Source organism: Taudactylus pleione, unplaced genomic scaffold (genome assembly GCF_031769625.1).
Source record: "Taudactylus pleione unplaced genomic scaffold, aTauple2 ptg000170l, whole genome shotgun sequence".
Classification (NCBI taxonomy): Eukaryota; Metazoa; Chordata; class Amphibia; order Anura; family Myobatrachidae; genus Taudactylus; species Taudactylus pleione.
Genome location: NW_028284572.1, coordinates 3572447 through 3586871, shown reverse-complemented (window position 1 = coordinate 3586871; position 14425 = coordinate 3572447). Strand labels below are relative to the sequence as shown.

Genomic DNA, 14425 nt, shown 5'->3' with positions numbered 1-14425 from the left:
TTGAGAGTTATGATAGGCTTGATGCAGTGACATGCGTAAGCAAATTTAAATAAAGAAATGAACCACAGAAAACTTGTGGGGAGACAAACAAATAGAACAATTGTTTAATTGGGGCTAACATGTCTTTTGACCAATAAAAGCGAAGGTTTCAGCCGTACGTATTCTGCGAGCAAATACAAACACGGACAAGATTAAAGTTTATTGCATTGTGTTGAAAAAAAAAAAACAATTAAGCTAATTGATGCATTGATTGGCATGATACGATTGAGGGAGGTAGGCCGAAAAAACGAGCAGGTAATCGGAATCTGACAGTCCCACTTCCGGTTTGTACTTGTGCGTGCGTTCCCTTCAAGCCATTTCGGGGATGTACGCTCGCTATTTGGCACGCTCGTTAGTCAGAGGAGGGGTCGCCTGAGTTTGGGGCGGATTTTTAGCTGCGTAGGAAAATACGAGCGAGTGCTTGAATTTAAATATTTTTTTACGTACGCCGAACGTGCGTACGCCCACTTGCGAGTGGGTCTGAATCAGGGCCAAGGTTACAAGTCTTCATGCGATTATCACTAATATGCTCCTGTACAATTAATGTGGATAGTGATGGTGACAGTATGACTATGTGTAAACAATTATGGAGAATAAAGAAGACAGCGGATTATCTCTTCCAAACCAAATATATGGAAATATTAATATGCACCCTCTGGTATTGAGGCTCTCTCTTACATTCCCTTTATTTGACTATGATGAGCACAGATCGTCCAAGTTGCTCATTTCAGCTTTTCCTCCTTCAGTACTCTTCTCAACTCTCTTCTGGAGGTAACTCCAGCAGCATATATCTCGTTCTTGGCAGCCCCTTGTCACAGGTGTTTTTCTGTATCTTGCAAGACCATCCATCACCAGCTTCTCATCCAGGGGTATAGGACCCATTTCATGCAGCTTCTCCACAGATACAGAGTTTGTAACATTGATTGCAGCCTGAGTTGTGATAGACACATCAGCCCCCACTAATATAGCATGTAATGCTTATGTAGCTTCTGGTGGCCATTGCTCAGTTTGCATTTGAAAACTAACATTTGGAAGCTTGGTTTTTAATAATTTTTTCCATGTTTCCTATTTACTTTTCCTTATAGTAAATAATTGTTTTATCTCCACTAAATAATACTCCATCTCCAATCACCTGTACTGGCTTCTGGCCTGCCAATTTCTGTTTGGAGTAAGTTTGATGGTGATCTAGTTTCTGTTAGATGTTACTCAGGCAACTGTATTTGCCTGAGGTCTATGATTTGCTGTTTGGAGATGTGAGTTGGTAATATATTATATTTTCTACTAGACTTTAACTTTTAGACTATTAGTTTTTGATTAATGATTCTATAGGGCTGTATAGTTTATTAAACTGCGATCTGGTCTGCCACTGCTTTGCAACTGTTTCATAGATGTACTATTTTCTTCTAAACTGCCATGTGTTTGTGCTGCTGCTCTGTCCCTTAGTTTAGCCAGTCATCTCGCTGTAGTCTGTGGCCTATATTGGTGAAAACAATATTGTGAGCTGTGAGGTGGTCACAATTTATTGGAAATGTCTGGAAATTAATGTTATTGATGTTAATAATACTGTAGGAACACAAACAGGTCCAAATGACCAGATTTTACCTGTATTTATAAAATGATGAAATCCAATAGCAAAGCACGATGACGATGATTTAGAACCAAAAGACAGGGGTTTGCGCATATCTCTAATATATATCTCTAATATATATAGCACACATATGGAACAAACTCCCCCCCAAAAAAACCTTTCCCCTTGCAAATCCTGCTTTTGCCCCTCAAATTATACATACAGGTTCATTGGGATGGTGTTTTGGTACATCAAGGCTAGCAACATTCCAAATGTAATACTTTCTACTGTTATCCTCCCCCACCATTCTTCCTGTATCTAACATTTGTGCTGTATGTGTGGTATTAAAAATATACAAGGCAAATATTATGATTTTACTCATTAGGGGGGAGATGTTCTTATGCTGGATACACACTGTCGTCCAATCCCACAGATCAGAGCGGCATATCAGGTACATTGTCTATTGTGTACCCATGATACGTGTGCTCCTGTGGGTCATTAGCGACATCGCCTGTCGCCCCTACTGCAGGGCCGATGGGGATGTCGCTAATGATGTCATGCTGCAGAATGCAGCATGGCACGTCCCTCCCCCCGTCAGACCCGGCAACGGCAAGTGTGTATGCACTTGCCACGTGCTGGGTCCTGTCGCCGGCGATGTCGCGTTTTGTACACATCGTCTAATGTGTACCCAGCTTAAGTCTTGGAGAGAGATTAAGTACCAATCAATCAACTCCTAACTATCACTTTATAGGCTGTGTTTCAAAAATTACATTAAGGGGCTGATTGCTTGGTACTTTATCTATCTTTACTTTATTTCTCTCTAAGGCTTAGTTTATTTACCACAATGAGAGCTATAAACAAGTGAAGTACTATTTTAGATGTCTTCAGTAAGTAAACGTGCAAACAGTGAGGCATGCAGCAAGACAGGAGGAAGAGGCGTACAAGTCCGGAAATGAAGTCAAGACAAGTTGCAGTAATGTTTGTAACAAATTGTATATGCTGTGCTAAAATTTAGCAGTCTTCATAGCTTCATAAATATTTGCAATGTTAAGTAACAAGCAAAGCTAGTATCACTTAAGGCTTAACGTCAATGAATCATTTATTTTAAATGTCTGCTGTAAAGATGATGGGCTTTGCTGGAAGTTTTTTGCTGCACTCTTTCATAAGTAAAACGTTCTGTCTGTACGAAAATGATAATGATAAGGGGTCAGATCTGTGTCCCCAGCAGAACTTGCACAGAGCTTCATACGCGTCTTCTAAAGGCTTAGTAGTTTCACTTCTGTAGTCAAGGTAAAGCCGAAATCTTTTGAGTAGCTTTAAAAAGAATTTATTGATCAGTATCTGGATATGTTATCATATGGGCGAGCAGGAAAAGGGCCCCAAAGCCTGAGAGTCCTGGAGTGGGATTATCTGGGGGAGAGAGATAACCAAAATGTAACCATATGAGGCACAGAGAACATAAATAAAAGGAAAGAAATGAACTGATGGTTTATCAGGAGAATGCAGGTAAGGTACTGAGGCATATCATTAGCATTAATGTGCATTTCAATCCATGTAGAACTCTCATCAATATATTTTATTATGTAAAATATAATTTGAACTAGGAAAAATAAATACTGAGATCTATTATATTTAAAAGGACTTTACAAACAACAACAGTACACCTATATATACTGTAGATATTGGGTTGGCTCATTTCAGCTTCTACTTCCATTGATGTGTACCCTGCTGTATTTCAATTATAGGGGGGCATTAACTGTTGGAGCAGTGATCAAATTTTACATACATAAGATGAAAAAAGTTGCATATTACAGAGCTGCAATACGTCCAGTGATACTATCTACGAGTTCCAATTTTGCTTTGATGAGCAAGAGGTCATCACCTGGGGATCTAGTCTGTTCTATTTTCAGCTTAATCTGATAAAGCAGAGAATAAGATTGTACAAGACTAACAGGGATATTCAATATGGGAGCGATAATATAGTTTTTTGCGTTAATATCACTGGTTTTAGTTTTACACCGTATTCAATTTCAAAGACTTATCGCAGTTTTGAAAAGTCTTTGCTAAAAAACGGGGATAAGTTTTCACCATTGAATAGGTGTCGAAAAAAAGTGCAGAATTGGGGTTTAGGGGTGCAGGCATAAAAAAAAATAGCCTGCACCCCTGAGAATGACATTTAAAAAATAACTGTGTCAAAAAAAGTTTTTAAAAAAATAGGGACACCACAAAAAATTAAGTTAAAAATTGGGGTGAAAAAATAAAATGGGAAAAAATTGTTTAAGTACAGGAAAATAGGTTCAGGGCTATTCTGCAAGGATGCGGCAGGTGTTTTCTAGAATAGAATTATAGCGGCTCTTCTGCATCACTTCTTCAATGTCGGGAAAAAAACACCTGCTGCGGCTATTTAAAACCCCGACTTTCAATTAAAGGCTAAAACGGGGGTACCCATAGTGATCCCCCATGTCTTTACAACTTTAGGGGGGTCTTACAATTATTTTAAGGAAAAATTTGTAACTTTACGCAAATCCAACTTCGGAGTTTCCCGTTTTCGTTTAGTTGAATACAGGGATAAGCAGGAGCGCGCACCATACCTTTACGCAGAAAAAAACTCCGATATGAAACGTTAACTTCGCCAGGGAAGTTAACCTTTCATATCGAATACCCCTCTTTGAGGGGTATTCAATATGGGAGCGAAAAGTCCGTGCTGGACTTTTCGCTCCACATTGGAGATTTTCCTTGGATAAAGTATCGGGCGCGCGCCCACTTTATCCCCGTATTCAATATAAAACCTACGAAAACGGGAAGCTGCGAAGTGGGATCTGCGTAAAAAAATAAAATTTTCCTGGAATAAATTGTAGGACCCCTATAAAGTTGTAAAAACATGGGGGATCACTATGGGTACCCCCGTTTTAGCCTGCAAATGAAAGTCGGGGATTTAAATAGCCGCAGCAGGTGTTTTTTCCCGACATTGAAGAAGTGTTGCAGAAGAGCACTTAGGTTTTTTTTTTTCATTTTTTTAAGTGGTCCCATCAAATTTGGGGTACATGAAAATGGGTACTAGCATATTTTTATGTCCCTAAAGTAAGTTTTAAAAAATTCTGCAACTATGCACCTGCCGCTAATAGCCTATTCTAGAAAACACCTGCCGCATACTTGCAGATTAGCCCTGAACCTATTTCCCTATTTTTAAACACTTTTTTCCCAATTTTTTTTTTTCACCCCAATTTATAAATTAATTTTTTGGGGTGTCCCTTTTTTTTCAACACAGTTATTTTTAAAAATGTCATTCCCAGGGGTGCAGGCTATTTTTTTTAAGCCTGCACCCCTAAACTCCAATTCTGCACTTTTTTTCGCCACCTATTCAGTGGTGAAAAGTTATCCCCGTTTTTTTTCAAAGAGTTTTCGAACCTGCAAAAAGTCTTTGAAACTGAGGGTCTGATTCAGAGCCGGACGCTCTGACCAGAGCGCTCGCTCTGAATCAGGGCCCTCCTACATGAAAATGGAGCGGCCTCTTGGACGCTCGCATAGCTGTGGGTGACCACCCACAGCTATAGCGAGCGTCCATGATAATGGTCGCGATGGTCAAGACCATCGCGACCATCAGGCTTGCGACGGAGACCCTGCGGTAGGGTCTCGCTGCCGCAAGCCCTGGAGTGATTTTGGCTCTATCAGAGCCAAAATCACTCCCACTGACATCACTAGTGATGTCAGTGGGGCCGGCTTCAGGCCGGCTTCAGACGGTAGGCGTTCCCATGGGAACGCCTCTGTCTGGCAGCCACGCCCCCGGCACGCCCACCAAAGGGGGCGTGCTGTCAATCAACATCGACAGCACGCCCCCTTTGGGGCGTCGCTAGCCGGGTCTCGCGCATGCGCACGACGGAGCTCCCTCCGTCTTGTGCAGTAGGGCACCATTGACCCGCTTGCGAGCGTCCTGCGCTCGCGAGCGGGTCTGAATCAGGCCCTGAATACGGTGTAAAACCAAAACCTCCAAAAATGACGTAATTGGTGCGAAAACATCGCAGAAACTGAGTTTTCGCTCCATATTGAATACCCCTATAAAGCTGGGTACACACGTCAAGATTTTCTGTCCAACCATCCAACTAGTTGATTGGTTGGAATGAAACTCTGGTAAGGTATGAAAGCAAATCAGCAATTTGCTCCCAAATGCCAGAAAATGGACAAAAATTGTTGTTTGAACAAATTGTTTAAATCAATTATTTAACAAACTTGTCTGAACAAACATTTTCATCTGTTTTCTGGCATTTAGGAGCAAATTGCTGATTGTCATTTGCTTTCATACCTTACCAGATTTTCATTCCAACCAATCAACTAGTTGGATGGTTGGACAGAAAATCTTTACGTGTGTACCCAGCCAGCTTAACCAGCTTCTGCACATAGAACCTCCAGTGTACATTCTGTGGAGGTCACACAAATATGTTAGGGAAGAAGGAGGAACTACAATGTATTCTACACCACAAAGTCTCCCTCTAGCCTAGGTATTGGCAATAAGCGATTGCTCACCCTGCTCTATCCTAAAAAAATGACTGTAAATAAATGATTTAATTAGTGCAATTAGTTGGTTACTGGTTAGAAGTGAGTGATCCCTGGATCTTGATGTTTTGGTCAGTGGTGGAGTTTTCACATTCATATGTAATGAGGACAAGTGGCAGTATTTTGTGGTAAGTGGCAGGTCTGGAAGCACATAGAAGAATTTTTAAACAATTTGCACCTGAGAAGCATTTTGGGATGAATGATGTGGGGGATGCAGAGGTTATTTTGGGTCTATTTTATCACTGTAATTAAGGATAACATGTGTATAGTATGTTACATTGAAACATTATTGTTTCATTATAATCATAAAGTATCTATTACATGTTACATATTAGCTGCTTGTCACAGTTGGTGTAGTTTTCTACAGCCACGGATATTTGGTTTGTTTACTTTGATTTCAATTATGTTCAAATTACATGTACACTGAAGTGCCAAAAGTCATGGGATATCAGTATATACAGGTAATGGTAGGTGGGGTCACTGTACTGTGTCATATTGGAAATGCTCAGACCTGCATCAGTTGTAATCTGACATCTCATGAGTCAGTTTGAACACCAACTAGGCTGCTCATGGCAAGGCGATGTGGATTTCAGAGTTCTTACAGGGAATGATAGTGAGTGCCCGACGGATGGGACTTTCTATTTCTGAAGTTGTGCGGACATTCAACTTTCCTTCATCTACAGTGTCACGTGTGTACCTCATGGAAGGCATTACCACCCACCATGGACAGCACAGTTTCTGACCACGGGTGCTTAATGATCATGACTAGCAGGGTCTGAACAAGATTGTCCGTGGTAAAAGACAAGCGACATTGGCTCAAATCACAAAGACACAGCCCCTCACCTGGGCTCATGACATCAAATATTGGACTCTGGAGGACTGAAACATGTAGCGTGGTGAGATAAGTCATGGTTCCAGTTGTTTCAGGCTAATGGTAGGGTTCGGGTGTGGGGCAGACCCCATGAGGCCATGGACCCAAAATGTCAACAAGACACCGTGAAGGCTGGTGGTGGTTCCATAATGGTGTGGATTGTGTTCACATGGCATTGGTTGGGTCCGCTGGTCCGTCTGAACAAGTAATTGACCGGTACCAGCTACTTTGCATTGCTTGATGACCATTTACAGCCTTTCATGGACTGCACAATAATGATTGTCCAGAATTGGTTTGAGAGCATTCTGGAGAGTTCTGATGAATGTTGTGGCCACCACATTCGCCCGACATGAACCCAATCAAGCATTTAGGGGATGTAATGGAGAGGTCCATTCGCACCCAAGATCATGCACCTACAAATATCAGGGAGCTGTGGGAAGCTATCCAGACAGTATGGGTCAACATCTATTCGGAGGTCTTCTGTCCACTTGTGGAATCGATGCCACGTCTAGTTGCTGCGCTTTGCCGGCCTTGAGAGATCCTACACAATACTAGGCAATAATTCCATGACTTTTGACACTTCAGTGTATTATTCTTTTTGACTATCACACTTATACAGCACTATGGGTCTGATTGCATGCATTGCTAATCGCAGATTCCCAATTATCGGGAATCTGCACGTGCACAGGACCCATTTTGCGAGTGTGCAGAATGGGTCCTGCGTAGTCGCACGCAGTCCCTTCTGTGCCTCTGCCTGATTGACAGGCAGAGGCATTTAAAGGGCTGTGCGGGGGCAGGGGCAGCCGGCGTTCCCGGAAATGAGCGTGTCCGCCCCATTTTCCAGGAGTGGCAAGCCCAGGCACTGCATCGACTGATGTAGTGTCCTGGGCTCACAAGCTTGAAGATTGTAAGCAGGGGCCTCCTAATGCCACGTATCCACTAGGCGATTAAAATGAGCGATTGAACGATAACGACATAGTTATCGTTCATTAACCGTTCCCAAATTGGGCATGAAAATGTTAAAATTGACCAGCAATGCGCGCTCCCGCTGGTCGTTTTCGACATCAATCATCACCTGAACATGCCGCCAATCTGCCGATAACGACAGATTGGGCATGTTCAGGGATGAGGGAGGGTGCCTGCACTGAGCGACATATTGTTCAGTGTTGGCACTACAGGGAATGAGGAACGACTGTACGATTACAAACTGCTAGTGGATACGCACCTCAGCTCTCTGGAGTTATGATATATATATATATATATATATATATATATATACACACACACATACACACACAATAAATAAATAATATGCCAACACATGCACCAAATAGTTATCAACAGAGCCTAAGAATGCTTGTACTGTACATCATAGTAACTACTGTGTTTTGGTTTATTCCAACAGGTGTGAATTTGGCAGCTTTTATCATCATTGTGTTTTCCTACAGTAGCATGTTCTATAGTATCCATCAAACTGCAATAATGGCAACTGAAATACACAATCACATCAAGAAAGAAATGACTCTGGCCAAGCGTTTCTTCTTCATCGTCTTCACAGACGCCCTCTGCTGGATACCCATCTTCATACTTAAACTTCTATCACTGCTTCAAGTTGAAATACCAGGTGGGTTTACATTAAGATAGTGAGCTATCTGTATAGAAGATGATGTTGGGCAGGCCTGGTCAACCTGTGACTCTCCAGCTGTTGTGAAACTACAAGCCCCAGCATGCCTTACCAGCTGATCTGTGGGAGAGTATGCTGGGACTTGTAGTTTCACAACAGCTGGAGAGCCACAGGTTGGCCAGGCCTGATGAAGTGTCTAAGAGAGCCATGACAATGCATTTGTGACTATTAAATACTAAAGAGTAATCATTAGTTCCGTCTCCCTCTCATTCATAAACTCTGCTCATTCTCTAAGGCACATACTAAGGCACTCAGGTTCTCCTATGCTAGTAAGTTTATGTTAAATACACTATATAAAAACCTACAATATTTATGTGGCAATGCAATAAAAACCCTGTCTGTTTCAGTAACAATGGTCTTCCCTGCTTGGGGCTGATGCAGAGTCAGAAGTATCTCAGGCGCACGTTACTCAAAAAACAGGCATTAATAATAGCATAATTTCACCCATAGGCAAAGCTGTATATAAGGAGGAGTCTGCAGGGGTAGCATATTCACGGTGCACCTGGTTTACTACTAGTCATTATCAGCATGTGCCTAGATCAGGGGTAGCCCACCCTGAATCCTCGAGAGCTACCAACAGTGCATGTTTTGCAGGTCTCCTCACAGAATCACCAGTGACATAATTAGCACCACCTGTGGATCTTTTTAAATGTGTTAGTGAGTAAGGAATACACCTGTGCACCATTTAGGTGGTGTGGAAAACGTGAACTGTTAGTAGCTCTTGCGGACTGAGGTTGGCTACCCCTGCCCTAGATACACTATCAATGTTTCCCAGACTCATTCCTTAGGGAGCACTAACAGTGCATGTTTTTTAGGTCTCCTCATATAATCACAAGTGAAATAATTAGCTCCACCTGTGGATCTTTTAAAATGTGTCAGCCAGTAATGAGTACACCTGTGCACCTTCTAGGACAAATGGAAACCATGCACTGTTAGTGCTTCCTGAGGAATGAGTTTGGGAAACACTGCACTAGGTGGAAAAGATACGTCTTCCGCAGGCGTAAATTCTTTTCTGCATGGCCTGGAGTTGCAAGAACACTCATTACAGACATTTTTACTATGGGAGAGTACCATTTCTGTCCCCAGTTCCACCTCTTGTAAGAGTTGTTACTCCTAAATGGAATACGACTCTACATAACTACATTTGCATCCGTTCATTTTCTGAGTATGAGCTAACAAAATGCGTTACGCAATCAGCCGTAAATTCAACTGTGCATCAGCCCCCTTAAGAGAAGGGAGAGTTAAGGCAAACAAGCATTGAAAGTATATGTCTGCCCCGGGGCAGTGACTCCCATGACATTAAGTGACCCAGCTGTATAAGAATGCATTCTGATCCCAGGGTCACCGCCCCTGGTGTGCAGATTATAGGATTAAATGGACCTCCAATTCCATTAAATATCTCGGAATTTCCCTTCCCAAAAACATACATAATTTATATAGTTTGAATATACAAAAGATAATTCAAGAAGCCCTGGGGGAATTGCGGAAATGGCATCATTTAATGTTATCATACCTAGGACGGGTACATTTAATAAAAATTAATACATTCCCAAAACTCCTTTATCCACTTCAGATGCTTCCGATACTGTTGTCAGTAGTGGATGAAAAACTAATAAACACCACATTTAGAGATTTATTTGGCAGAATAAGAGACCGCTCATAAGCTTGATCAAATTACAACAGCCTATAGCCAATGGGGGAGGGTAAACCTTCCAAACTTAAAATTATATAACGAGGCAGGTGTTCTCCGCTACATCCAGGACTGGATTAATGGTACAGATACACAACTTCGGACATTGATCAATCCTTTTTACCACATCAGCACCTTTTATCAATCCTACACAATCAACGTCAGAGTCTCAGAATCCACTCCTGATGTCTTCTTGGATTGTTTGGCACAAAACCAGAAACAAAATGGGTCGTAATAGTCACCACTCGCTATTTTTCCCATTGATAGCCAACCCCGAATACCAAAATGGCCAAGCAGCGCAGCCTTTCCTTTCCTGGTTTTCTAAAGGTATATCCCAGGTTAAAGCTCTTTAATTACTCCATACAAACATTATCTTCAATGTAAAGGGAAATGTTTTACAATATATTTCATAATGGATATGTATCACCACATCGTAGATTTTTAATTGGGATCTCTGATTCTGGGGCTTGCCGTAAGTGCATGGGCCCAGATGCCACAATCATGCATTGTACGTGGGATTGCCCACTTATAAATTATTTTTGGAAACAGGTTAGACGATTCGTAATGACCTACCTCCTTAGTGACATGCCTCTTTCAGCAGAATGGGCAGTTCTGGGATATATGCCCCCTACAACCAAAATGGCGCAAGAAAGTAAGAGGTTGATGCTTATCATTTCTGCAGTAGCCCATAACAGTAGATTACACCAGTGGATTCACGGGGAACCCCCATCCATACAATTGTTCAAGGCGAAAATGTTCCACGTATTCCACATGGACTGGTTAGACGCCTCATTACACAAGGAAGAGCATACTGAAAAAATGTTTCACATCCGGGAAGGATTCATTGATTCTTTATCAGGGGACCTTAAAACTCAGTTACATAAATGTTTTCACTCCACAAGTTGGTATGAAACCAGATTGTTATCGGGAGATGCACCAATTGATATGCAAACAACGGTTTCTTAGATCTTGGGGGATGTGCCAGCCGTGCCTATTCATTTTGACTTTGATTTTTGATCCTATTATGTTTCTCACTCTTTTTCTGTTTTGAGAAATGTTGTTGGTCATTTATATTTGTATGTATACATGTAATTTATTTTTCGATGTATACAATGTTAATTGCGACACTGTTGAAGAAAGTATATAATTTTTGTGTCATTTCCAAAGTTCTGATATTAAAAGAAATGTAATAAAAAAAGAATGCATTCTGACAGGCAGAAATAAACAAATCATTACAAAGTTTTTTTTACTGCTGTGCGCAATCAGTGGATCACCAAATCCTGCTCTGCAGCCTGCACCTAAGGGCCCACTTACCCCAACAACTGATTGTTGCAATTTGGCGATCCCCAGTTGTTGGAGTCGGAGGATTGGTGAAATCTAACATGGTGGTTTTCATTGATTTGCCAATCACGATCAAAATATGATCGTGATTTGCAAATCGGTGACTTTTAACGTAGAATTTTTCCGACCCTCTGATTGATCAGCGGACATCAATCAGTGGCAGACGCAGGATTTCTAGAGGGGGGTTTCCAAATGCGTGATTTTAGAGTGAGTGTGGCCAGTCCATGAAGAGGGCACAATTACCACTTATCCATCTTTAATATGCATTGTGTGTCATAATTCCATCATATACAGGACCAGAGATCACAGTAAGCCATTATATGCAGCAGTAGGGCCTTCCTGCCTGAGCTGAACGTATTTATTTTAGATGTGAGCATCATTCCAGGGCATGGGAGCAAGTCCGGGAGTCTGGGGGAGCAGCAGAAGAACCTAGCACTGTCCTGGACATATATGTACATATTGGGCTCTATAGCAGTGCATCCCTAACAGTGCGTGTTTCCAAATCCCCTAATTGGTGCACAGGTTATTTATTACTGGCTGATACATGTTAAAAGATTCACAGGTGCTGCTATTTATTTCATTTATGATACTGAGAAGAACATGCAGCGCTAGCAAAATTCCATTATATTACTATTTCTAATGTGGTCATGGTGTGGGCTGGGGAGGGGGATTTCTAGGCAGACGGAACCCCCCCTACACTTGCCTATGTCGATGGCCGGCAGTCGGCATTTCCGACTGGCAGATCAGAGTTTCTGATGCAGTCGGGGGATCGTACAATCAGTCGTTAGATGTATGGCCCCTTATGGAAACTGGTTCTTTTGAATATCCCTTTTCCTAGCTCATGGTGCTGTGAGATATTGCTAAACTCTTGTTTGAGCTTGAACCTGCACATGCAATTGATTAGATTTCCTGCTCTGCCAATATATAGAAAATACTACACGTGTAGTTCTCAGTGTTATAAAATATACTTTCATAGTGGAGACACTTGTTTTTCTATTTTCTTTCATACCAGATCGTAATTAGCTGTGAAATATTTGGCGCTTCTGTGCCACTTTTCTGTAAATATGACATGGATTAGATCTCTGTGTTCTGCAGAACAGCTGTGTCATGTTAAGTTACAGATAAGAAATAAGAAGCAGTTTGGCTTGGTAGAAAATATAATGATTTGTGAAATGTTTGAAGCGTTTGCCAGAATATATACACAATCAGAGGCCGCATCACGATCTCATGACAGCTATCAACTTCTAAAGTATTTTACATTTGGTATTTAAACCAAAGACATACTACTAATCATTAATGGTAACAGATGTTATCGGTAGTGCTGAATTCACAGTGTTTATATCAGGGAGTAAGTGGAACACATAACAGAGAGGAACAGAATCAACTAGAGAAACCTCCCATACATGTAACAATTTTTTTTATTTATTACATTTTAAAAGACTTTTTTAATAAAACTTTTTGTTGGAGATTTTCCAAATAATATACATCCAATGGAAAAATAAAACAAGAAAGTGTCAGCAAAAGACAGATGTTAAAGGAAGTCTAAAGATAATTATTTTGCAGTTAGTCAATTAGGGAGCAAAATAAAGATTGGAAATAGCACATACAATTGTCAGGTAAATGAACAGTAAAGCTGGGCATACACGTCCAGATAAAATGCCTGCCAGCCCGACAGACAGTTTATCTGGCACCCTGCCAGCCGCAGATGTCCGCGGCATACACTGTGAGATTTCTCACAGTGTATTAGCCCTAAATCTGCGCTCCGCCCCCAGGGGAGGAGACATTTCCCTGTTCCTTCCATGGGAAGCAACACAGGAAGTGTCTGTCTGTTGGCCGCGGCTGGGCATACACTGCCCGATGCGGCCGACAATTTACCTCTTAAATATCGCATCGGACAGGCATACCCAAGGTGTGATCCTCTACCCTTCAAAATGTCTGCTCATTACCCGTAATCTCAATAATAAAAAACACAATGACGTAAGCACTCCACACATATCTCCTAATAACCAGTCACTGATTCAATAATCTAATTATAGAGCTGTGTAATGCCGGTAAAGGCTGGCCAGGCCACTGGCTGTTTTCCAATTGCCCATCACAAATTTGTTGTATAAAGGGCAATAGAATATTCTCTGCAATGAATACTAGTCAAATGGGGCTGTTGTTGTATTTTATTATATATTTTTGACAGAATTTTTTTTTATATGTTTCAATAGATATACAATTACCCCACCACACATTTTCCGGTTGTGACACTTGTAAAAGAGCATGAGTGACTTTATTGTGTAGAACCCGAGACAAATCATAAGATTGCCTGGGTAATAATAAATAACAAAACCACACACTCTTCAACTGCCACCTACTGGAGGAAGATGATTACTGACATTTTAATTGACCTAAAATTTGAATCTTAGATGGCAGGAGTTTTAAGACAAAACATGTAAAATTATTTGCGGTTCACATAAAATTTTCTTTCCACGACATGGTATATGTGTATGCAGTATTCATGGGTTTTCATGCTCTCACATTTCTCTCATTTTGTGTTCCAGTGTGTTTATTTGTGTACAATATAAGAATTCAGACAGAATTCTAAACAAGTTTTCAAGGGGCGCCATTTTTTTTATTTGCCTGAACGATATTCACCCTAGTTATTCCTCTAGTTAAGATGTGTCCCCATAATTAGTG

The 14425-nt window shown here is 41.2% G+C and overlaps 1 protein-coding gene across 2 annotated transcripts in view; it reads left to right on the top strand.

The window, feature by feature from the left end:
• The window catches only part of RXFP1 (relaxin family peptide receptor 1), a 321924-nt gene that overhangs the window by 295197 nt on the left and 12302 nt on the right, over positions 1-14425 (top strand). For both annotated transcript variants that reach the window (XM_088475345.1, XM_088475344.1), the window contains one exon: positions 8434-8652. In XM_088475345.1, the coding sequence (XP_088331471.1) occupies positions 8434-8652 (219 nt within the window). The remainder of the gene's footprint in view (positions 1-8433; positions 8653-14425) is intronic.